Source organism: Phyllobates terribilis, unplaced genomic scaffold (genome assembly GCF_046119375.1).
Source record: "Phyllobates terribilis strain yellow unplaced genomic scaffold, ASM4611937v1 Scaffold_4__5_contigs__length_816908805, whole genome shotgun sequence".
NCBI classification, from domain to species: Eukaryota; Metazoa; Chordata; class Amphibia; order Anura; family Dendrobatidae; genus Phyllobates; species Phyllobates terribilis.
This window is the reverse complement of record NW_027362764.1, coordinates 601,602,807-601,630,172: the sequence shown is the minus strand read 5'-3', so window position 1 is coordinate 601,630,172 and position 27,366 is coordinate 601,602,807. Positions and strand designations below refer to the sequence as shown.

At 40.6% G+C, this 27,366-nt stretch overlaps 1 protein-coding gene across 1 annotated transcript in view; it reads left to right on the top strand.

Moving 5' to 3' along the window:
• The window catches only part of KLHL14 (kelch like family member 14), a 117,804-nt gene that overhangs the window by 70,604 nt on the left and 19,834 nt on the right, over positions 1–27,366 (top strand). Inside the window, exons 4-8 of the mRNA XM_073679217.1 lie at positions 10,270–10,359; positions 13,991–14,069; positions 14,904–15,094; positions 18,539–18,697; positions 25,133–25,290. Coding sequence (XP_073535318.1) covers positions 10,270–10,359; positions 13,991–14,069; positions 14,904–15,094; positions 18,539–18,697; positions 25,133–25,290 — 677 coding nt within the window. The remainder of the gene's footprint in view (positions 1–10,269; positions 10,360–13,990; positions 14,070–14,903; positions 15,095–18,538; positions 18,698–25,132; positions 25,291–27,366) is intronic.

Genomic DNA, 27,366 nt, shown 5'->3' with positions numbered 1-27,366 from the left:
AATTAAAGGTATTTGCTAATATTATTATTATTACTACACCTACTACATATTGGGATAGGATCTTGGAGATGGGAATACCTCTTTAACTTGACCATTGTGGTGATCGCACCTTGAAGGGTGAGTTAAGAGGTACAGTTTTGTATAGATGTTCTGTCACAGTGACACATTTTCTTTTAATATGTCAATGTTAATAATACAACCATAGATAATCAGGTACAATAAATAATGGTAGATTATTGGGGCATACATAATGAGGAGAGAGTCGCTGACGTTTGGCCTCTCTGCTAGTTACCCGACCGCAGCGAGTACCTGAGCTCTGTATACAGCACTGCGGGGTCTTGATTGATCTATTATGAAGAAGTGGCATGAGAATTTAAATCTGTTTTGAAAGAGCCTCTCCCCTACTCTTTTACTCCTTCCTGGTAAAGTGACCTTTTTAAATGGAGGGAAGTGGGCTTAGATGACAGTCTTGATGAATGCGGTCATGTTCACTCAATAAAATAAGGCCCAGTGCATTTGAGGATAAATCAGTGGAATGTACAGCCCCACCTGTCTGTCTCCATCACTCATTTCCACTGTCACTTTCACAGTGCCTGATGGATCACAGTTGCTGTAAAATTAGACAGCCTTTAATCTCATTTCATCCTGATTAGCTTCTCTTTACCCTTTCCCTCTAACTCACTGACTGACACGCTAGAAACTCATACGGTGTGCTGTGTTTTAGGACGGATTACAAAACTTATCATTAACACCTTCTCTGCCGGAGAGCCACACCAGTATGTGCTGTATATACACCCTGGTCTAGCATCATGCTTCTGTATTCTCTAGCCTTGCATATGTCATTACTGTCTCCTTTATCTTTTATTGATCACTTCAGACTAATATTTTTAATTAAGTTTTTTTCTTTCCCTGTTTTTTTTATTCTGTAACATAAATATAAATGCTCAATATGTTATATCTTCAAAAATATATTTTCAATTCTAATAATAGTTGGCAAAGATATGAGTATTTGACTATCTGTAATCTGCAGCATTACCGATGCAAAATGTTTTCCAATAATTAATTGGAGGGAACTGGTGGAAATTAAATTTCCGGACCTAGTATTTTACCAAGTGGGTTTTTAAGAAGACAATTTTTTGACTCGGACACTTTACCTTTTTAAACATGGAAACCTCAGAAGAATGCAGTTTAGATACAAGGTCTCTGTAACCACAGGTGCTCCATTGTCTGCTCCGTGGGTCATTTTGAGTCTTGTCTGCTTTAGGCATTTGTAGAAGTTTACCTAAAGCTATATAATATACAATAATGCAACTTGCAAGGGGGCCAATGAGGATATTAATGTTGGTCAAAGGTGAATATGTTAAATTAATAGTTTTTCCATAATAGTCATATACTGGATGTTCCACTGTTCTGGTAGCTCCACATTTTGCACCTTTTTCTGTTTTTAATTTGACCACTTATACTTAAAAACTCCATGACTGACCAGCCATCATGTATGATATGCCACAGCCGGGAAGACACAATGCAAAATAAAAATCCGAGTGAACGATGACTGCGATGCAAAGGCAAACATTACTACTATAATTACCATATCCATAAATTTAAGGTTCTTAATGCACATTTTGATCAAATTGTGTGAGCCCATCTTTTATGACAAAGCAAAATCATACAGATGAGACCCTACACTAAATTTCATCTGTACAGCAGTGGATCTACCTCTCTCTCTTGAGTCGCAGACTACAAAATGAATTTATTGCTGGTAGAGACCAGCTTTATTTTATAGTAATTAAAAATAGCTTTACAAGAGTGCAGACGTTTTTGTCTCAAACAGCAACCAGTAAACCTTACAGTAAAAATAGCTTTAAAGGGAACCTGTCACCATTTTTTTCCGATACAACCTACGGCCACCACCTTTCAGTCCCATGTGACAGTATTCTATAATGCTGCACATAGGACTCCAATTCGCCCTGCAAGGCAAAAAAAACCCACCTTTTATTATACTCACCTACAGGGCGGTCCACTGGGCGTCGCTGGTCTTAGTCCAGTGACTCTTCTCTTCTTGAGATGCCGTCCTCCTGTGCTTCGTGTGCATGATGTGTCCTACGTCATCCACACAGTTTTCCCCATCGCACTCCTTCGCAGGCATACTACTCTCTGCCCTGCCAAGTGCAAAGTACTGCAGTGCTCATACGCCAGCGCTCTTTTGACCTTTACTGGCGCATGTGCACTGCAGTACTTTGCCCTCGACAGGGCAGAGAGATGCACACCTGCGCAGAAGTGCAAAGGGGAACACTGTGTGGATGACATAGGACGCGTCATGCACACGAAGCACATAAGAAGAAGGATGGCACCGCAAGAAGAGCGGAGGCACCGAACTAAGACAGAGACGCTCATTAGACCAGACCGCCCCGTAGGTGAGTATAATAAAAGTATTTTTTTTTTACTTGCAGGGCGAATTGGAGTAATATGTGCAGATTTATAGAATGCTGTCACATGGGGCTGAAATGTGGTGACTGTAGGTTATATCAGAAAAAACTGGTGACGGTTCCCTTTAAACAGGTGGGAGGATGTACAAATGTACAATGCAAAGAAAAAGGTAGCCTGCTCTTTTAAAAAAGTGATAAAATGTGTGACATTCGTGCCACTGCATATCCCCTTTATTTCTGCTTCGGTCATCAGGCGACGCAGGACGACTATTCAATAGCACTGCTTTACTACTGGGACTCGGGGATAATTCCTGGGTACTTAGTATTGCTTGGCAGAGCTGCTCCTCACTTATCCTCCTGAGAGTGAGTTTCCTCTGCCAGTTATAGTGAACACTGCTCTGGTTATCTGCAGTATTGCCCTTGATCAGCCTGTGTTATTCCTGTTCTAACATCGACCTGTTTCCTTACCATTCTTCTGCCTTTTGCACCATCAGCCGGCATCTACTCCGAGGACTCATCCCTGTATAGGGATTGAAGGGTGAAGGCCAGGGCTCCCCTGGGACCTGATATTCGGAGCAGCCAGTGCCAAGCCTGTCCATGGCAGCCCATAGCATGTACTGGAAATCGTGTAGATAGTAAGTCGTGTTGTCAGAAAGGCCAAAAAGAATCACTTTATCCTTTACAGAGCTGAGTTTGCAGCCATGGTAATATATTGCATGGCTTCCAAGAAAAATTAAGATAATAAATGAGTTAGTTTAAAGGGAAATTTCAATTTTAAGACAAATTCATAGTAATCTTTACATTGGTTTTGAGTTTTTTTTGTGTACCAACTTAATACTAACTTAAAATTCTGCTTTTTTTGTGCAGTCCACAATGTTTAACAGAATAAATGAGTTACAAAGTTAGACCTTTCACACATCCGTTTTTCATGTACAAGTACTGTGTTTTTCATGAATAAAACACTAACATTAGTCCCTATTTTTTTGCAGAGATGACGCGCCCAGGGGATGGGGACGACTCGGTACCCGGGCCTTTGCCTGGTTTGGGGATGTCGCGGTGGTCGGCTCCCGGGCCCGTACCCTGGGGTCACTGTTGAAAAAGGGGATTGTAACTTGGATAGAAATAAAAATAAAGTAAATAGTTTGTGACGCCACCTGTGGTACCTGGTAAGGATTACCAGCGCTGCTGCAGACCTCCGCGGGTTGATGGGATGGCAGCTAGGATGTTTCTGCTCCCCACAGGCGGAGCGGGCCCCCGGGGCAGTGTGGAGTTTGATGGTGGGTGGTGATGCTGGGACCTGTAGTGCAGGCGGAATGGCGCAGCAGGAGTCACTGACAGAGACAGGGGATTCGCTTCAATACGTTTACTGGTGCGGATATCAGGCACGGTCCAGGGTACTCAGTAGGGTGGGTGCACTTCAGGACTTCTCCCCAGTGAGCGGGTATAAGGCCTCCTGGTCCATGTCTGCCTCTCTGTATGCTCCTGGCCAGCCTGCAACTGGGCCTAGCTTATGTGTCGTGCTGTTCCTTCACCTGTCGCTTGGTAGTAGGACTTCCTGCTGGCAACCACTATCCCTGGTAGCGCTGGGGCCTTCGTGGTTCCTGATCCTGTTAAGGGTTTAGCTTCAGGTCGGCCAGGGACTTGTAGTCCTCCTGGTATGCCGGTGATCCCTACTGGGTATAAAGGACCCTGTAGGCGCAGACCCGGTGTCCGGTTTGTATATTCGGGGTGAGCCTATGATGCTCCTCTGCCCCCTCAACTCCTCTCTCCTCTCCTCCTCACCGTCGGCCACACTCGGGGCCCTCAGAACTCAGCAGCAGACATGCTGCGTCTTCGCTGCTCTCAGCGTCAGCACGCTCTCAGACTCTCTGACTCTGTCTGAACTGCCTGGCTCCACCCTCCATATATATATCCCTAACGGGCTCCCTCTGGTGGTCTGAGGTGGAAGGGTGGAGGTGTCTGCATGTAATGAGGGCCTCTTGTGGAGAAGTCCGTCCATGCACCCTGGGTCCTGTAGTACCTGTGAACAGCAGGGTGCCACAGAGACATGTCAGTTTTTGATCCGCATTACAGATATAAATTACACATATGAGTCTATGGATTTGTAAAAATCATGGACAGCACATGGATGCCATTAGTGTGCAGTCTGTGTGCTGTCCATGATTAAAGGGGTTATACAGGACTATTTCATTTTTTACTACGGGCCTAAGAACTAACAGTCAGGTAGTTGCTAACTACCTGCCTTTTGTGTCCTACACCGATCTCTGCCAGCACAGAGTGATCACAGTCCGCTCCTGCCGGCAGTTTTGTGGCTTCTGCTGACGTCACGTCAACAGATCAGCTGCTTCTCTTCTGTTGACGGTTTGCTGATTGACAACCGGCTCCCTGCTGCATAACTGCCTGGAGCCAGTTGTCAATCAGCATGACATCGGCAGCCACGCCCCATTGACAGAGCAGCCCAGAAGAAGAAGAGATGCTCTTTTGATATGGAGCAGCTGAAGTGCCAGCGGGAACGGTCAGTGAGTGCTCTTAGTCAGCCCTAGGTAGAAAGGCAGGTTTGCCTCTGTTAGTTTTTAGGTCCATAATAAAAAAAATAAAATAAAATAGTCCTGGACAACCCCTTTAACATTGCAAGGAATAGGTGAAGCTTTGCAATTTATTTATTTTTTTCATACGTGAAAATAACTGATTAAACTCTGATGGTACAATCTGCCATACTGGCAAAACTGGCTCCGTTTTTTGCTTATATGAGAACTCACTAACGTGTGAATGAGGCCTTACACTAGTTTATATATAGACATAACTACGTCATAGTATAAAATGTTATTTGAGAGTGGAGTTTTCTTTTATAGAAGTTGTATGAGAATGAGCTGTGATCCAAGACAGAACCATGCATAAGAGTAGCACTGCTTTTTTTAGGGGGGATAGATGTTTCTTAATCTCATACAAGCCCTGTTATTTAAGATTTGGTCCAAACAAAGACATATTTGATCTTCAGGCGTCCATGCATTTTTGGAAAGTATTTGCAATTTCACAACTTTTTACGTTCTGATGTGTTTATGCCCTATCCTCCAGTTTGCACCTTTGTTGTAAAATATTAAATAATCCGATCTGTCAGATGATTGTATAACATTACTGTTATAAAATCAATGGATAGATCCACAGTGTCCCACATTGTACAGTATGAGATATACACATTTATTTACCAAATAGCTAAATATTGAAGGATGTGGGGCAGCACGGTGGCTCAGTGGTTAGCACTGCAGCCTTGCAGTGCTGAGGTCCTGGGTTCAAATCCCACCAAGGACAACATCTGCAAGGAGTTTGTATGTTCTCCCCGTGTTTGTGTGGGTTTCCTCCAGGTTCTCCAGTTTCCTCCCACACTCCAAAGACCTACTGATAAGGAATGTGGATTGTGAGCTCCAATGGGGACAGCGCCAATAATGTCTGTAAAGCACTGTGGAATTAATGGCGCTATATAAGTGAATAAAATAAATAACATTGGGATTAATAACAGAAATACTGATAAGCTTGAAAGCAAATCCTGCATATACTCTGTGCCTGAAATAATCCAGAAATTCCCTGTTATCAGTTAATAAGACAGTTTCATGTGATATTGATAACATCCTTGCTCTAAAAATGATAAAAAACCCTAATATACAATAGGAAATGTGTGCAAGCTAAAGTTTGATAAATCTTCCTGAAAGCCCAGCCAAGTTTAGGAAGCCTGTAGCATCAGAATGATAAAAATTATCATTAAACATTCCATATTGCACTGCTGCATTTTGCAAGAAGGAGATAGTAAATCATGTGAAATGAGAGATATATAACTGAAAAAATTCACATGTGAGTTCGGCTGGCTTTTTTTCTCTTTGGCAGAAGTTTATAGAGAAAGAGCTGGCCCTGTGTCATATTGATTTCCCACTGCACTGGTTTTCTAAGTGCTCTGTTGATCCGTGTCCAGCAATAAATTCCCAGCCTCAACATGCACATCGCTTCCCTCTTTGTCCTCACCTAGATTTAAGGTGTCCATTTGATGAGATGAGCAAGGACATGATTTTCTGACTAATGCTCCAGCCACTTTACATGATATGTTAGTGGTACATTTGTATGTTTTCCAAAAAATGGGACCTGACATTTATGGACAGGTGTAATGTACGACCCAGGACATGACACTTGTAGGTTGGTTAAACTAATCCAAATAAATTGAAGCATAGAACTAAATTTCAAAGAACTGAAAAGAAATCAGTATGTACAAGATTCCCATGACAACTGTTGGAAGGGAACAGGCTTTGTTTCAGGGAAGCGTAATTTCTACATGAACATTTCCTAAAGCAATAAAGTGGGGTCATTCTCTGAAGGCTCCTCATTGTGTAGACTTATATGGTACTGTAGATTAAATGAGACCAGTAAAATATTCTAAATATGGAGTTGAAGGTTCTTTAATTACTCATTTATATAATTTATTAAAGGGCAAATATAACCTAGAATAAAACATTGCATAGGTACAGTAATTAAATAGTAAAATATAAATAAATAGTAAATAAATAGTAAAATGTAAATAAATAGTAAATAAATAGTAAAATGTAAATAAATATTAAATAAATAGTAAAATGTGTTGCAAAATAGAAGGGTAGTGATGGGTCATTGGCAACCAAACCAAGACAAAGAGCGGCTTCCCTGCTGTAAACAATGAGAGCACCCTAGTGAGAGCCCACACCCTAGTGAGAGCCACTAAATTCTCTGAATGGCTCTCACTGGGGGTAATATTACTGTGTTCCATGGCTGGAACCCGGCGCACCCGACCCAGACCCCGCCCAACCATCAAATTTATTGGCTGCCTGCGAGTAGGCCCCGCGGTTGGGCAGGATTTTGGCCACATTAACTTTATCTTAAATATGTGTTCTTCTGCGGTGAATACATATTTAATAGGGATCCATTTAGATCCAGCTATTTTTGCTGAGCGGAGCTAAGTGAACGAGATCACCAAAAAGAGCCGGATTGCCCATCAGTAGGGCAGAGCAAGACCTGAGCCTGACTGTGTTTAAAACCTGCCTGTGGAAAGCTGAATATATAAGGTGCACAGCAAAAATGTATTCAGAACTTCATCCACAAATTTAGATGATTTTTTTTTCACTGGTCATCCGTGTGCTGTCCGTATACAATCAGTTTTTTTACAGCAGCAGAAATTAATCATTTACAGGACCATTTACAGTTTCTTATGTTACAAAATTGCAATTTATCCATAAAAATCTAATGCCGTGGCTCTGTGCGGCATCCGATTTTTTCTGCACTAATAGACTTGGGTGAGTCTTATCCGGTTTACGGAAGAAACTAGGGCATGCTGCGATTTTTTTTCACACACAGATTCAGACAGTGAAAAAAAAATGCTCATCTGCTCTGCCCCATGGAATAACATTGGTCCGAGTGATATCCATTTTTTTAAGTACTTGGACAGAAAATACGGTCATGTGAACGAGCCCTTATGTTGACTACATAGTGGGTAGCTTGGTGGCTTATTGATTAGCACAGTTTCATCACTGAGGTCGTATGTTTAACATCTACATGTTGTCATGTTCTTTATGCTAAAACCATCGAACACTCAATAGATAGATATATATACAGGTAGATAGATAAATAGATAGATATGAAATAGATGATAAATAGATAGACAGATAGAGATACAGATAGATAGATAGATAATAGATAGATATATGGATAGATAGATGATAGATAGATAGATAGATAGATAGATAGATAGATAGATAGACGGATAGATAGATATATATATGGATAGAGAGATAGATAATATATAAATATATGGATAGATAGATTTGAGATACGTAGATATACAGATGGATATATGGATAGATAGATAGATATACAGATAGATAGATAATAGATAGATATATGGATAGAATGATTGATAGATATACAGATACATAAATATATAGATAGATAGATAAATAGATAGATAGATAAAGTTCCATGTGGAACTGAAACTTTGCATGATTTTTGACATGGGAGAACTTTGTGTTGCCCTATTAGACTGTATGGAGATCTATGTGTTGCCTTATTAGACTGTATGGAGGACTATGTGGGTCATTACTCTGTATGGAGGGCTATGAGGGGCCATTATTCTGTAGGAAGGACTATGTGGGGCACATTGTTTTGTATGGAGGACTATTTGGGGCCCATTATTCTGTATGGAGGACTATGTGGGTCATTATTCTGCATGGAGGAATGGAGGACTATGTGGGGCTCATTATTCTGTATGGAGCACTATGTGGGTCATTACTTTGCATGGAGCACTATGTGGGGCCATTATTCTGTATGGAGGACTATGTGGGGCCCATTATTCTGTATGGAGGACTATGTGGGTCCCATTATTCTGTATGGAGGACTATGTGGGGCCCATTATACTGTATAGAGGACTATGTGGGGCCATTATTCTGTATGGTGGACTATGTGGGGCACATTATTCTATGTGGAAGACTATATACTGCCCATTATACTATATGGAGGACTATATGGGGACATTATACTATTTGGAGGACTATGTGAGGCCCATTATACTGCATGGAGGATTATGTGGAGCTCATTACACTGTGTGGAGGGCTGTGTGGGGATCACAGTTGGGGATCATACTGTCTTGGGGGTCACCATACTTTGCCAGGCAGTAAGGGTGGTAAAGTAGGATCATCATGCCACCCGTGCTGAGGGTACCGTGGAGGAATTCACTGTGGGGGTATGGATATCATACTGTGTTTGGTGGGGGTATTTTTGTTGGCATCATAATTTATGGGAGGCTATGAAAGGGTGCAAAGTTGTGAGATATGCTCTTCTGTGACCCCGCCAAATATTAAGGGTTGTTTTTTTTTGAGGGGGAGGCAATTAGAATTTCAGCTATAGAGGCACCATGACTGCTATGTACTCCCCTGCCCACAAGGAAATACCCAATGCTCCTATCTGGTGATTTGACTCTTAAGATCTATTATTTAAAATGTACTTTGTTCGTGGGACAACCACTTTACATTTGTTTCCATATGAAAAGATTTATCATTATATTTAATTATAAGGAAAAGACTTCCTGAATTGTAGACATTTTTTAAATAAATCTCAAGATTGGCTAACGACTTTGTCCAAGGTTTTAATTTTGGTCCTCGTTGTATTTGAGATTGACATCCTTGCCTTAAAGGGAACCTAGCAGGTCCATATTCGCTATGTAAGTACTAATGGAGCATGTTATAGGTGATAATTAGCATCTGGAGCCTGTGTTTGTCATAAGTTGCAGTCATCAGTGAAGGGAGAAAACAATGTTACAATTGTGGGGTGCCCTGTCCCTTTCCAGTCATTGGGGCAGTGGGTAGCACTGAGCAGTCACCGCTGTTTTCCTATCATGCCCATTGTTCAGTTGATTGACGTCCCGCTCAGCACATTCACAAGCTAAGTGAGAAGTCAGTCAACTGACCAGAGGGCATGATTGGAGAACAGCTGTGATTGATCAGTACTGTGCCCTGCCCTGATGTTTGGGAAGGAGTAGGACTCCGTATGATTGTAACATTGTTCTCTACTTTCACCTATGACTCCTACCTATGACAGACACATGCTTTGGATGCCATTTGGTAAATGTACCAAAATCTATTTCAAATATATATTGGGGTTCCACATGGTATTTGGTTGGTTTGGCTGTATTATTTGTATTCTTGTAAGTGTAATATTCCAGGAGTGTATGAATACAACATCTACAGATATATTGCAATAAAAATAATCCAAATCCTAGAAAGTTTATCTCAAGGTTAGATAAAAAATTGACTTTCTGGTTTTATTTTATGTCTTTCAGTCATGCCATACAACAGTGCCCATCATTGTGTGGTTGAAGTAGAAAACTTTTTGTTTGTTTTAGGAGGAGAAGACCAGTGGAATCCTAATGGTGAGTTGTAAGATAACCTATATATGTGTGAGAACGGACACTACTTCGCTCATAATATCACTTTTATAAGTTGGCTTTCTTTCCATCCGTGCTGTGGTGTGTTCATCATACAGGGTTAAACATATTGTTGCACCACTGCTAAAGCATGCACTGATATTTTATTCATCTACTCCCCTTGTATAATCTAAAATGATGGCAATACAGGGAAACATCAGCCCGAGATATTACATTTAAATAATCTTACTTTAATAAATGAAATCCGTCCAAAGACATGAAAAAGTTATCAGACCATGTTAAATTGCAGTGCATCCTAATGCTGGGCTGAGTAATTCTAAAAGTGCAAAATACATTAATATTTAAAAGTGTTGACTCAGAAAGAAAAAAGCCAAAAGAAATATGAACACTTAAAAGACTTTAAGCTGGATTTAAAGAGAAGATGCAGGGTGCAATAAAATATAAACAGGAACAGTCACTAACACATAAAAATGAATGACCTTTGTAAATGGAAGGGACAATTGTATGTTCATATATTCTGTATATACAGATGCAATAAAAAAATATCTTCCCCCATTGCAAATTAGATTCATTAATAAAATGTACAAACTTTCTGTTTGCAATAAACCAATGAAACGACAACTATTTATCGTAAATGGCTCAACACAACTAACATCACAAGTGGTTTCTCCAAACGGGCAAGTAGGTAGTAACTACGTGCTTGTTAGTTCTTTGGCACATTGTAAAAATAAAAAACAGTCCCGAACAACTCCTTTAACTATTAGACTTGTCCTACAGAAAAATTGTAAAATCCATAAAGACATCTCCGGAGAGGTGACATATTACAGTCACATTAAACATAATTAAGTTTGCCAGTTAATCATAACTGGCGAAGTGAGAAAGAGCTGACACTTCAACCTCAAATGACGTTAGACCTCCTGCCATGAACAGGTAATAAATACAACCGGAGATCTGCTGAGAACCAGCCACCAAGTCTAGGATTCGTGTACTCAGAGGCAGAGAAGTACAGGGGCTTCCTCTGTTCAAAGGAATTATTTATTATTAGACGCTCTGGAGCCAGTGGTCAGTGATGAATATTCGGGTTTGCATTAATCTGATATTTATGAGAAATATATTTTCGGTATCGTAGCGAAGGGACGAACATAACGCATTCACTCACATCACAGTAAGGCGCCAACCGAACACCTCAAACTTAATATCAGTCAGATGGATGATTCTATCCATGCCATATTTCATTCCTATAGAAAGGTAAAATCATGATAGGAAATATGACAACAATATCTCCAGCCTGGGACCTCCATGAGCGAAGATATCCTAAAAGTTGTGGATCTCCTAATCTTCTAAAGACCTAGCACATCCCACGACCAGCCCCTCATATGAGCTCACCAAGGGGAGGTATGTGGGCATAACCTTGCTCCAATAAAAATCAGAGTTTGGATTTTTGTTATTTTTCAGTTCTTGCCAGCAATACTCTGTGGTTCTGTTTGTTTCTCTAAGAAAGTTGTTTTAACGAATGCTTCCCTCCGCTAAGCTCTGAGCTACAGTTAGGTCCATATATATTTGGACGGAGACAACATTTTTCTAATTTTGGTTCTAGACATTACCACAATGAATTTTAAACAAAACAATTCAGATGCAGTTGAAGTTCAGACTTTCAGCTTTCATTTGAGGGTATCCACATTAAAATTCGATGAAGGGTTTAGGAGTTTCAGCTCCTTAACATGTGCCACCCTGTTTTTAAAGGGACCAAAAGTAATTGGACAGATTAAATAATTGTAAATAAAATGTTCATTTCTAGTACTTGGTTGAAAACCCTTTGTTGGCAATGACTGCCTGAAGTCTTGAACTCATGGACATCACCAGACGCTGTGTTTCCTCCTTTTTGATGCTCTGCCAGGCCTTCACTGCGGTGGTTTTCAGTTGCTGTTTGTTTGTGGGCCTTTCTGTCTGAAGTTTAGTCTTTAACAAGTGAAATGCATGCTCAATTGGGTTGAGATCAGGTGACTGACTTGGCCATTCAAGAATATTCCACTTCTTTGCTTTAATAAACTCCTGGGTTGCTTTGGCTTTTATGTTTTGGATCATTGTCCATCTGTAGTATGAAACGACGACCAATCAGTTTGGCTGCATTTGTCTGGATCTGAGCACACAGTAAGGCTCTGAATACATCAGAATTCATTCGGATGCTTCTGTCCAGTGTCACATCATCAATAAACACTAGTGCCACTGGCAGCCATGCATGCCCAGGCCATCACACTGCCTGCGCCGTGTTTTACAGATGATGTGGTATGCTTTGGATCATGAGCTGTACCACGCCTTTGCCATACTTTTCTCTTTCCATCATTCTGGTAGAGGTTGATCTTGATTTCATCTGTCCAAAGAATGTTCTTCCAGAACTGTGCTGGCTTTTTTAGATGTTTTTTAGCAAAGTCCAGTCTAGCCTTTTTATTCTTGATGCTTATGAGTGGCTTGCACCGTGCAGTGAACCCTCTGTATTTACTTTCATGCAGTCTTCTCTTTATGGTACATTTGGATATTGATACACCTACCTCCTGGAGAGTGATGTTCACTTGGTTGGCTGCTGTGAAGGGGTTTCTCTTCACCATGGAGATTATTCTGCGATCATCCACCACTGTTGTCTTCCGTGGGCGCCCAGGTCTTTTTGCATTGATGAGTTCACCAGTGCTTTCTTTCTTTCTCAGGATGTACCAAACTGTAGATTTTGCCACTCCTAATATTGTAGCAATTTCTCGGATGGGTTTTTTCTGTTTTTGCAGCTTAAGGATGACTTGTTTCACCTGCATGGAGAGCTCCTTTGACCGCATGTTTACTTCACAGCAAAACCTTCCAAATGCAAGCACCACACCTCAAATCAACTCCAGGCCTTTTATCTGCTTAATTGAGAATGACATAACGAAGGGATTGCCCACACCTGTCCATGAAATAGCCTTGGAGTCAATTGTTCAATCACTTTTGCTCCCTTTAAAAACAGGGTGGCACATGTTAAGGAGCTGAAACTCCTTAACCCTTCATCCAATTTTAATGTGGATACCCTCAAATGAAAGCTGAAAGTCTGAACTTCAACTGCATCTGAATTGTTTTGTTTAAAATTCATTGTGGTAATGTCTAGAACCAAAATTAGAAAAATGTTGTCTCTGTCCAAATATATATGGACCTAGCTGTATTTCCGTGACACGGGTTTAGTACTTTTCTTTTGTTACCACTTTGAAAACAGCTGTGGACCCATCCATCAGTCATCAATCAATTGTGTACTTATCCTGGAGGCAGCAGAGTTGCATCCCCTGACAAGACTGCATATATAATATTGGTCTTCCACTTGCTGCTCTCCAGCTGTTGCAAACCTCAAATCCCAGCATGCAGCTGTTTATCAAAGTATGCTAGGAGAGGTAGTTTTGCAAAAAGTGGAAGGCTACAGGTTGCAGGCACCTGCAGTAGCCTGACATAGGGAGCAATGCTTTTATTCGGTCTCTGTGTATATTAGTGGCTTCTTAAAACAAAGTCTGTTTTATCAAGTATATGTGGGTAATTCTAGAATTTGGAGTGAATTAACCATGAAATAGTGATGTAAAGTAAGTAGAAATCTGTTCTCTTGCAGGAAAACATAGTACAAATTTTGTTAGTCGCTATGATCCACGATTTAACAGCTGGATACAGCTCCCACCTATGCAGGAAAGGTAAGTTGTGCTTTATTGTTAGTAACCATTGTTTAATATACTCTCTTCCTGACCTTTCATCTGTGCTTGGTGTAGCAGTAAAGTACCATGTTTTGTCAGTCTTTACCAGAATCAAGAACAAGGTGAATTTCAGATACAGTTAAGCTTGATAGTACTCAAAGATTTTCTGATACAGAGCAAAAAACTGATGCAGTATGCAGTTTAGCACCCTCTAGTGGTTGCTTAGAGGCAACCAAAACGGTATATTTTCAATGTACACCTGAGCCCAGAATTTGTGAGCTGTGTCTGAGTAATCAGAGCCCTGACCATTATAAAGATTTATCAGTTTGGGTCTAAAAACTACATGATTATAAAAGATGGATGAAAAAAGGTGCAACATGTATTTTCCCTAAATGAGGATAGCCGTATCTGATACAACACTTGCTATCTACTGAAAACACAGTACAAAGAAACACAATATTCAGAGAAAACAACCACTATCTTATCTGGAGCTTTCATGTCTGTCCACACACATAAAAGCTGTGTTTTTTTAGAACTGGAAGGGAAAAAAGCTAATTGAAGAAATTTTGATGATGTGCTTCTTTTAGTAAATTGGAAACAATGACCCTTGAAGGACCATAAGGATAGTGAATGTCAAGATAATTTATAATTGTTAAGATATCTTCTTTAACTTTCCCATTGTCATTTAGTCTTTGGCAAAGTATAGAACTGCACCTCAGGCAGCGAAAACATGTGACGCCTGTAATAAGCCGTGCTACCATCAGTATACAACACAGCATGTATGTATAAGCCGAGCACCGCCATCCGATGACTATTTCCGCTTATTCCTTTCAGGAGGGCCAGTTTCTACGCCTGTCGATTGGATAAGCATCTGTATGTCATCGGAGGGAGAAATGAGACAGGTTACTTGTCTAGTGTGGAATGCTACAACCTGGAGACAAACGAGTGGTGCTATGTGTCCGCTCTACCACAGCCCCTGGCTGCGCATGCGGGAGCCGTGCATAATGGGAAGATATACATATCAGGTGTGATGGATACAATGAACTCTGCATAATCCACTGTATTTCATGATATAGTTACTAATAATCTCCATTTCACTTGTTGGAATAACCAGATGTATTGTTTGTACTTGGAACAAGATTTTGGCTATAATTTCTCTACATTTAACGTTAACGATTTTATGTCAGAAATAGTATTGTTATTATTTGGTAAGCTATTTTATTTTGGAAAATACTAGATATGTATAAAACTACACTGCTCAAAAAAATAAAGGGAACACTCAAATAACACATCCTAGATCTAAATGAATGAAATATTCTCATTGAATACTTTATTCTGTACAAAGTTGAATGTGCTGACAACAAAATCACACAAAAATCATCAATGGAAATCAAATTTATTAACCAATGGAGGCCTGGATTTGGAGTCACCCCCAAAATTAAAGTGGAAAAACACACTACAGGCTGATCCAACTTTGATGTAATGTCCTTAAAACAAAATGAGGCTCAGTAATGTGTGTGGCCTCCACGTGCCTGTATGACCTCCCTACAACGCCTGGGCATGCTCCTGATGAGGTTGCGGATGGTCTCCTGTGGGATCTCCTCCCAGACCTGGACTAAAGCATCCGTCAACTCTAGGACAGTCTGTGGTGCAACGTGACGTTGGTGGATGGAGCTAGACATGATGTCCCTGATGTGCTCAATCGGATTCAGGTCTGGGGAACGGGCGGGCCAGTCCATAGCTTCAATGTCTTCATCTTGCTGGAACTGCTGACACACTCCAGCCACATGAGGTCTGGCATTGTCCTGCATTAGGAGGAACCCAGGGCCAACCGCACCAGCATATGGTCTCACAAGGGGTCTGAGGATCTCATCTCGGTACCTAATGGCAGTCAGGCTACCACTGGCGAGCACATGGAGGGCTGTGCGGCCCTCCATAGAAATGCCACCCCACACCATTACTGACCCACTGCCAAACCGGTCATGCTGAAGGATGTTGCAGGCAGCATATCGCTCTCCACAGCGTCTCCAGACTCTGTAATGTCTGTCACATGTGCTCAGTGTGAACCTGCTTTCATCTATGAAGAGCACAGGGTGCCAGTGGCGACTTTGCCAATCCTGGTGTTCTGTGGTAAATGCCAAGCGTCCTGCACAGTGTTGGGCTGTGAGCACAACCCCCATCTCTGGACGTCGGGCCCTCATACCACCCTCATGGAGTCGTTTCCTAACCGTTTGTGCAGACACATGCACATTTGTGGCCTGCTGGAGGTCATTTTGCAGGGCTCTGGCAGTGCTCCTCCTGTTCCTCCTTGCACAAAGGCGGAGGTAGCGGTCCTGCTGTTGGGTTGTTGCCCTCCTAACGCCCCCTCCACGTCTCCTGGTGTACTGGCCTGTCTCCTGATAGTGCCTCCAGCCTCTGGACACTACGCTGACAGACACAGCAAACCTTCTTGCCACAGCTCGCATAGATGTGTCATCCTGGATGAGCTGCACTGCCTGAGCAACTTTTGTGGGTTGTAGAGTCCGTCTCATGCTACCACGAGTGTGAAAGCACAACCAACATTCAAAAGTGACCAAAACATCAGCCAGAAAGCATTGGTACTGAGATGTGGTCTGTGGTCCCTACCTGCAGAACCACTCCTTTATTGAGTGTGTCTTGATCATTGCCAATAATTTCCATCTATTGTCTATTCCATTTGCAGACAGCATGTGAAATTGATTGTCAATCAGTGTTGCTTCCTAAGTGGACAGTTTGATTTCACAGAAGTTTGATTTACTTGGAGTTATAGTCTGTTGTTTAAGTGTTCCCTTTATTTTTTTGAGCAGTGTATATTAATGGTAGTTGCCTCTAGCCTTATGCACTAATATCAAGTAAAAGAGTGGCAATGAAAAGAAAATGTAACATTAGTTAGAATTTAACATCAATTAGTATTGCAGCTTTTAGTTTTTTTTTTATATTTTACTGTTATACCTTCTACAGCCCATGACATAATAGCATTCCTAAATAAAAAGGAAATAATATTAAAGTGATGTATACCTTCCAAGGCACATATATCTATTGCATCTAAAAAGATACAAATTTAAGAGGTTACTCCCTACTTTAAAAGTTACTCTCAATGAGACCAGGGTGGGGTAATAAAGAAAAATCCTATACTCACCTCCCCGATGGTCTTGTGGCATTAATAACTGGAGGGGGCGTCACAAGGCCATTCATAGGCTCAAGCTGTGAAGCGACGCAGTCTCTAGTGTAGAGGAGTGGTACCAGGCCAGGGCATGTACAGGTAGGTTTATTTTATTTTTAATACCCCACACTGGAACCATTGAAAATAACTTTTAAGGTAGGTGATAACTCAAGTTTGCATATAGTCTTCATCTAGAATATCCTACTGGATTAAAGAAGACTTGTCATTTGCTCAAAAAAAGTCAAATACTTCAAAAAAATCTCTGGGCTCCCCCAATTCTTCTGCTTTTTCCATTTTGCGATTTCTGACTCCATAGAAGAGATATTAGCATTTGTTGCTTTTGGAGCGGAGTATGTGAAATCTCTGCTTGTAGTGTAATTAGGAGATTCTTCGGAGTTTTCTCTTAGAATGTGCACATTCACCTCTCCCTTAGCAGTTTACCAATCTGAGATACTGCAGAGATATGATTGACAACATCTGAGAGGCAGGGGTAGAAACACACACCACAAAAAATGCTGAAGAAACTCCCAGTTGAACAACAAGCAGAGATTTCACATATTACGCTCCAAAAGCAATGGAGCAACGGAGCAAAATGGAAATAGTTGCTACACAACTGCATATTTCTTGCATTAAAGGGGTTGTTCACTACTTGGACAACCCTTTCTCATTCCTCATGTTTGGCCCCATTAAAATAAAAACACCTATACTCATTCGGTACCGGGGCTGTTCCAGTGGTGTTGACACTCGTGTTCCAGTGAGCCCTGCTCCCAATCAGCGCTGGCGTCACTGTCCCCACCTTTGGACAAATCGAACATCTAGAGGGAGTCAGAGATCAGCTGCAGCCCTGACCTCCTGTTGATGTGCAATACATTCAAAGGCGGAGAAAGTGACACCAGCGCTGATTGGGTGTAACAACCTCACGTGAGCCCCGGGAACGCGAGTGCTGACACCGACGGAACGGCTCTGGCATCGGGGGGAGGGGAATATAGGTGTTTTCATTTTAATGTGGTCAAACATGAGAAATGTGAAAGGGTTATCGACGTAGTGGGAAACCCCTTTAACTTTATAGTACAGTTCCTTTTCTCTCGCATTTACAATTTTACAGGTGTCCAACATAGAAGTAAGGGATGTAGACAGATAGATAGATAGAAGTGAATGAGAGGATTACTATATACAAAAAAAAAATAATATACAAAAATAAGTTGCCAAATGGATGATGATTTATTAATACATAATATCCCAACTAGATTAATATAAAGCCTGTATTAATAATATGTCCACTTCATAGGTGGCGTTCATAATGGTGAATATGTCCAGTGGCTGTATTGCTATGATCCGGTCATGGATGTTTGGGCTCGGAAACAAGATATGAACACAAAAAGAGCAATTCATGCCTTAGCTGTAATGAATGATCGTCTTTATGCAATTGGTGGAAACCATTTAAAAGGTCAGTGGTGGCATATTTTATTTTTAATATTATGCCTGTTTTACTGTTTTTAAATATGCATTACATTCAGAGTGATGAATACATAACAGCGCCATTAGTTGAAAGAATATATGTGCATAATTCTTACTTATTTTATTTCCGTTGCTTTCTAAGCATTCGGAGTAGTTGATTCTGCTTTACATGTGTAAAAGAAGAAGGATTTTTTTGCTTGGTTAATATCTATGCAGTAATATTGGGATAGTCTAAAATAAAATTAAATGAGCTCTGCAAAATATATTCTCATAGTTTGTAATATTTGTTCCGCAGAAAACATATATATATATTATATATATATATATATATATATATATATATATATATATATATATATACTGTATTTTTTAATTACATTTTTTTCACATTTTTCTTGTTATAATGCCATATTAATCAACAATTTCATAAAACTCAAGTGAAAATTCTAACAAAACGCTTAAAATAGCAATAATATATAGCAAAAATTAACACAATTGTCATAAGAAACCAGCCCCTTCCCATTCCCCCTTTTGTTAGTTCGGCAGAAGGGGGAAGAAATAGGAGAAAGGAAGAGAACAAAAATTCGAAATAAAATTAACTGAACTCTGCGAAATATGTTCTGAAACTTAGATTAGTTTACATTTAGCGGGCACTATATTCATACCTGAAATGCATTGGTACAAAACATATAATACAATAAGAAATCACATCCTGTGCTCAGGGCAGGTATTATTTTGTGAACACTTGCATTATTTCCGCGAGGGTTTCAGTACTTTTAATGATAACGATATAGCATATTCTGCTGAACTTTTCTTTATAAATGCCGTAATCCCCATGGAAATCTGATGGACCTCACTATAAGTCAACAGGATTTAATGAGACCCGTTCGAAACAATATTTATAACTGTCATGTTTTCCTTATAAAAAGAGTATAACTTTATGCTAACCTACAGAACCCTATCTATTACTCGAAACATATTATTATATCCCTTACTGACAATATTATTAACCTAAATATCCATTTATAACTGGTAGACTTAAAGGGGTGTTCCCACGAACAAAAGTTCATTTTAATCAATAGATCTTGGAATAATAATAACTTCCACAATTGGATGTGTTATAAAAAAATGTTCCTGTGCTGAGATAATCTTATAAATGTGCCCCTGCTGTGTAGTGTGTAATGGCTGTGCCTGACCGTGCAGGAACATGGTCTGATCATACCACATCTCCTGGGCAGGGAAGGGACGCAAAAAAGTATACAGACATTACAGCAGGGGATCACAGCTGATTCTTTCTTTGAAGTAAAACATCACTTTAAAAATAGTCAGTGAAATGTTTTACCTCAGAAAAAGAATCAGCTGTAATCCCCTGCTGTAATGTCTGTATAATCTTTTGCTTCCTCCCCTGCTCAGGAGATGTGGTATGATCAGACCGTGTTCCTGTACGGTCAGACACTTCCATTACACAGTACACAGCAGGGGCACATTTATAAGATTATCTCAGCACAGGAACATTTTATTTAAATGCATCCAATTGTGGAAGTTATTATTATTCCAAGATTAATTGATTAAAATAAACTTTCGTTCGTGGGAAAACCCCTTTAACCTCTTAATAACATCTGACGTACTAATACGCGTCTGTGCCCTGGGACTTAAGAGCCAGACCCGTATTAGTACGTCATCGCGATCGCGCGCGCACACAGGCTGTGCGGGCGCGATCGCCGCCGGGTGTCAGCTGATTGTCACAGCTGACACCCGGTACTATGTGCAGGGAGCAGTCCTGCACCGCTCCCAGCACATTAACCCCCGCGATGCTGCGATCGAAGTCGATTGCGGCATTGCGGGGGCAAGGGGAGGTGATCGGCGATACTCACCTCCTCTTCCGGCTTCCAGCGCAGTCTGCAAAGGCTTCCCGGGTGTTGCCATGACGACCCGATGTCGTCATGACAACATCCGGGTCACCAGAGAGCAGGAAGATTGCTTGGACATGCGCAGTGCATCTCCAAGCAATCTTCACACTGTGCACTTCTGACAGCCTTCATGGCACAGGGATGGTGCTCCATTCCTGTGCCATGCAGGCGATCAGAAAAAAAAAAGTGAAAGTCCCAGAGTGGGACAAAGTAATAAAGTGTATAAACTGTGTGAAAGTGGAAAAAAAAAAAAAAAAAATGTGCAAAAATATTATAAAAAAATAAAAAAAATAATACACCAAAAATAAAAATATAATGTACCCATCAATAAATATTATTATAAAAAAAATTAAAAAAAAACAATAAAAGTACACATATTTGGTATTGCCGCATCCGGAAAAACCTGACCTATAAAACTGTCCCACTAGTTAACCCCTTCAGTGAACACGGTAAAAAAAAAAAAAAAAAAACGAAGCAAAAAACAATGCTTTATCACCATACCGCCAAATAAAAAGTGGAATAACACGCGATCAAAAAGACGCATATAAATAAAAATTATACCGCTGAAAACGTCATCTCGTCCCGCAAAAAACAAGCTGCCATACAGCTCCATTAGCCAAAAAATAAAAAAGTTATAGCTCTCAGAATAAAGCGATACTAAAAAATATTTTTTTCTATAAAATAGCTTTTATTGTGTATAAGCGCCAAAACATAGAAAAATGATACAAATGTGGTACCGCTGTAAACGTACTGACCCGAAGAATAAAGCTACCTCATCAATTTTACCACACGCGGAACAGAATAAAATAAAAAAAAAAAAAACAATTCCTGAATTGTTGGTTTTTGTTTATTCTGCCTCCCAAAAATCGGAATAGAAAGCGATCAAAAAATGTCACGTGCCTGAAAATGGCACCAATAACAACGTCAAGTCATCCCGCAAAAAACGAGCCGTCACATGACTGTCTGCCAAAATCTGGAAAAATTATAGCTCTCAAAATATGGCGATGCAAAAACTAGATTTTACAAAAAATGCGTCCTTTAGTGTGTGACAGCTGTCAGTCATAAAAACCCCATATGATTCTGGCATTGCTGTAATCACACCGACCCGAAGAATAAAGTCGTCTAATCACTTATACCGCACAAGGAACGGCGTCAAAAATAAACTCTTGGGTTAGGATTGGGCTAGGGTTAGGGCTGGGTTTGGGGCTAGGGTTGTGCTGGGGCTAGGGTTGTGCTGGGGCTAGGGTTGTGCTGGGGCTAGGGTTGTGCTAGGGTTAGGGCTGGGGTTGGGATTTTTTTCAAAAGTAAGAAAAAAAGATGACGATATGGCGACTAGTGTTGAGAGCAAGTGCTCGCTACTTGAGTTTGCATCGGGTGCTCTGGTATGCATTGAGTATCGTGGGTATTTGAGTGACATGCTCGAGTCTCTGCCCCATATGCTTCGCGGCCAAAAAACTTTACGGGGATTGCCTGCCATGCACGAGCGATCCCCGCATGTTTTTTTTTGGGTGTCTAATAACCGTGAAACATGCGGAGCAGGGACTCGAGCATGTCACTCGAGCACACGCTGTACATGGTGCATACCTGAATACCCGATGCAAACTCAAGTAGCGAGCACTTGCGCTCAAGAATAATGACAACTTATTCAATATGATGACCCAATGTAAACAAATTCTGTGCCGTACCTCTGGGTTCAAAATGTTCACTATACACCTTAATAAAATCCTTGAGGGGTATAGTTTCCAAAATGGGGACACTTGTGGGGGAGCTCCACTGTTTAGGCACATAACGGGCTCTCCAAACGCGACATGGTGTCCGCTAACAAATTGAATGGAAAATCGGCTCAAATTGTTAGCGGACGCCATGTTGCGTTTGGAGAGCCCCTGTGTGCCCAAACATTGGAGCTCCCCCACAAGTGACCGCATTTTGGAAACTAGACCCCCCAAGGCACCTATCTAGATGCATAGTGAGCACTTGGAATCCCCAGGTGCTTCACAAATTGATTCGTAAAAATGAAAAAGTGAAAAAAAAAACACTTTTTCATTTTTATGAATCAATTTGTGAAGCACCTGGGGTTCCAAGTGCTCACTATGAATCTAGATAGGTGCCTTGGGGGGTCTAGTTTCCAAAATGGGGTCACTTGTGGGGGAGCTCCAATGTTTGGGCACGCAGGGACTCTCTAAATGCAACATGATATCCGCTAACAAATTGAATGGAAAATCGGCTCAAATTGTTAGCAGACACCACATTGCGTTTGGAGAGCCCCTCTGTGCCCAAACTTTGGAGCTCTCCCACAAATGACCCCATTTTGGAAACTAGACCCCCCAAGGCACCTTTCTAGATGCATAGTGAGCACTTGGAACCCCCAGGTGCTTCACAAATTGATTCGTAATAATGAAAAAGTGAAAAAAAAAACACTTTTTCATTTTTATGAATCAATTTGTGAAGCACCTGGGGTTCCAAGTGCTCACTATGAATCTAGATAGGTGCCTTGGGGGGTCTAGTTTCCAAAATGGGGTCACTTGTGGGGGAGCTCCAATGTTTGGGCACACAGGGACTCTCCAAATGCAACATGATATCCGCTAACAAATTGTTGGCTCAAATTGTTAGCGGATATCATGTTGCATTTGGAGAGTCCCTGTGTGCCCAAACATTGGAGCTCCCCCACAAGTGACCCCATTTTGAAAACTAGACCACCCAAGGCACCTATCTAGATGCATAGTGAGCACTTGGAACCCCAGGTGCTTCACAAATTGATTCATAAAAATGAAAAAGTGTTTTTTTTTTCACTTTTTCATTATTACGAATCAATTTGTGAAGCACCTGGGGGTTCCAAGTGCTCACTATGCATCTAGAAAGGTGCCTTGGGGGGTCTAGTTTCCAAAATGGGGTCACTTGTGGGGGAGCTCCAAAGTTTGGGCACAGAGGGGCTCTCCAAACGCAATGTGGTGTCCGCTAACAATTTGAGCCGATTTTCCATTCAATTTGTTAGCGGATACCATGTTGCATTTAGAGAGTCCCTGTGTGCCCAAACATTGGACCTCCCCCACAAGTGACCCCATTTTGGAAACTAGACCCCCCAAGGCACCTATCTAGATGCATAGTGAGCAGTTGGAACCCCCAGGTGCTTCACAAATTTATTCGTAAAAATGAAAAAGTGTTTTTTTTTTCACTTTTTCATTTTTACGAATCAATTTGTGAAGCACCTGGGGGTTGCAACTGCTCACTATGCATCTAGATAGGTGCCTTGTGGGGTCTAGTTTCCAAAATGGGGTCACTTGTGGGGGAGCTCCAATGTTTGGGCACACAGGGGCTCTCTAAACGCAACATGGTGTCCGCTAATTATTCAAGCAAATTTTATAATCAAAAAGTCAAATGGCGCTCCTTCCCTTCCGAGCCCTACAGTGCGCCCAAACACTGTTTTTTCCCCAAATATTGGGTATCTGCGTGCCCAGGGGAAATTGCACAACAAATTTTGCGGTCCATTTTTTCTTGTTACCCCTGTGAAAATAAAAAAAATTGGGTCTAAAATAACATTTTTGTGAAAAAAGTTAAATGTTCATTTTTTTCTTCCACATTCAAAAAATTCCTATGAAGCACCTGAAGGGTTAATAAAGTTCTTGAATGTGGTTTTGAGCACCTTGAGGGGTGCAGTTTTTAGAATGGTGTCACTTTTGGGTATTTTCTGTCATAAAGACCTCTCAAAGTGACTTCAAATGTGATGTGGTCCCTAAAAAAATGGTTTTGTAAATTTTGTTGGAAAAATGAGAAATCGCTGGTCAACTTTTAACCCTTATAGCTCCCTAACAAAAAAAAATTTTGGTTCCAAAATTGTGCTGATGTAAAGTAGACATGTGGGAAATGTTATTTATTAACTCTTTTGTGTGACATATCGCTCTGATTTCAGGGCTTAAAAATTCAAATTTTGAAAATTGCTAAATTTTCTAAATTTTCGCCAAATTTCCGTTTTTTTCACAAATAAACGCAAGTGATATCGAAGAAATTTTTCCACAATCATGAAGTACAATATGTCACGAAAAAACAGTCTCAGAATCAGGGGGATCCGTTGAAGCGTTCCAGAGTAATTACCTCATAAAGTGACAGTGGTCAGAATTGTAAAAATTGGCCCGGTCATTAACGTGCAAACCACCCGCGGGGCTTAAGGGGTTAAGCAGACTATACACATTAGATGGCCAGCAGCCATCTCGACCATCTCTCCCATACACATGAGTGCCTCTGTGTTCTCTATGAGAAAGCCACTGCGGCTTATCTCCAAGAGAACAATGCAATCGGCAGTCTGAAATCGAACATGCCCAATCGACATCTCCCCTGACAATTGTTTGGCTGGCTCTCCTATAGATATCAATATTGTCTAGTTCGGCCGACATTAGTCTGTGTATGGGGCTCTTCAGTGGATGAATTTGTAAAATACCATAGCCACCAGGGCTACAAACAGTGACTCTTATCTTCAATGCATTAGGCTATTAAAACAACCTGGATCTCCTATTGTTTAGGTTTCTCGCACCTGGACGTCATGCTGGTGGAGTGTTACGATCCAAAAGCTGACCAGTGGAACATTCTTCAGACCCCCATTCTAGAGGGACGCAGCGGCCCGGGATGTGCAGTACTAGATGATCGGTTTTATCTTGTTGGGGGCTACAGCTGGAGTATGGTAAGTTGGGAAACGTACTGACTTAAATGGGGATATTTATATTTTAAATGCAATGGCCACACAAAAAATGCTTCTGACCTCTGCTGAAAGGGGTATTCCTATCTCCAAGATCCAATCCCAATATGTTGCAGGTGTAAGAATTATAACTTTAGCAAATGCCTCCAATTAGAAATGTAGTATAGTTTTTCTGATTCACTATGTCTCTTTCCTCATGTGCAAGCATTGCAGGATCTTAGATATTCATGGTTGCAACCACTAGCAATTAGCTAACTAACAGTAACTATAAATCAGTGGTTGTAACGATGGCTACCTAAGGTCCTGCAAAGCCTGCATATGAGGAAAGAGACATAGCAAATCAGAAGAACTATACTACATTTCTAATTGGAAGTATTTGCTAATATTATTATTATTACACCTATATATTTTGGAATAGGATCTTGGAGATGAGAATACCACTGTAAGGGCTCATTCATATAAGCATATTATACTGTACAGTTGTGTGCTGTCTGAGTTAAAATCTGATAGCATACAGACAGCACACTGACAACTGTTATTCATTAGGACTGTTCAGATGACAGTGTTTTCACACAGAACTAGTGTCCATGAAAAAAATTGCAGCATGCTCTATTCGCTTCCACATTTCGGATGAGACTCGCCCATTCAAGTCTTTGGGTACACAAAAAATCGGATCCTTTCAGTATTTAACAAAATTGATGTATAAATACAGATGCCACACAGACATAGAATGTGGACACACGAATAGCATATGGATGAAAATACTAATGAGGATTGCCAGAGTATTATTGCTTTCAATATAGATAATACTTTAGCCCTTTGTAAAACTACAGATAACTCATAATGACATTGTCATGTGTTTTGGTATATAGAAAACTCAACCATCTATTATAAGTGAATCAAACATTATTATAATTATTAAGAAGATCTATTCTGTTATTCAGACATTTCTATACTTAGGCAAAAAAACTGCAGGAAGAACCCAACACTAGGAAGTTTACTGAACTGCCGCCATGTGAAACATAAACATAATTGACCTGATGCATCAAAGCTTTTACGCCAGAATTCTGGCATAAAAATCTTTGAAAAGTCACAACATTTTGGTGCAACGTAAGGCTGGGCAAAAATTTTGTGTTTTTTGACGTTCTCACGCTAGTTTTTTCCAGCTCCGACAAAGTCAGGAGAGCTGGGGCAGGACGGGGGTGCGGTGACCGCCGCTCATCATATTCATGACGAACGGCAGCATTCGCAATGCCACAAATCTTACTACAGCAGGGACTCGTCAAACGCTCCTGATTCATTAAGAGGCTTGTGCCTCTTAATGAATCTGTAGCCTCACACTCCACCCCGCCCCCTCATCAAGATTAGCGTGAAAATTGCTGGTCTTGATGAATCAGGGCCATTGTCTTATGTTTCTCAGTTTTACATTTTGGATATATACTTAAAAAAAATCATATATTTATGATTAATATTTATGATTAATCTTCTAGTGTGGTATAAAAATAAAAAAGTCTATACTGACTTACTGGCCACTGCAGCAATCACTCCCTGCTAGAAGAGAAAACAAGGTGACTATCGGAGGTCCAGGCAGCACTAAAAAGAAGTGGGATTAGTAAATGAGTATAGTTTTTAGTTGTTTTTTTTTCTATTCTTAGACCATGATGAGATTGTTTATTTTCTTGGAAATAAGGTGTGGACAATCCTTTTAATGTGTTTTCCTGTAGTGACAGATAGCGTCCAGCACAAAAACATATTAGAGATCCCTGAACTCCAGATATTTAAGTGTCTGATTTCTTACTGAAAAATGCCATCATATGTAGGCAACTGGGCCAAATTTATCAAAATGTCTAAAAAAAAAACCTTTTTGCCACAAGCAATCAATAAAAGCTGCAGTCTCGATTTTCTGAACACTTTGAATAAATAATGCCTAAATTTGTTTGCATAATTTAAAACTACTTCTGGACTGTCCATAGACTTTCTACTCTGCAATGACATTCTAAAACTTCTCTGAATAGTATAGCCGCTACACGAGACTATGTCAGACTCCCCATAGAGAAGGCA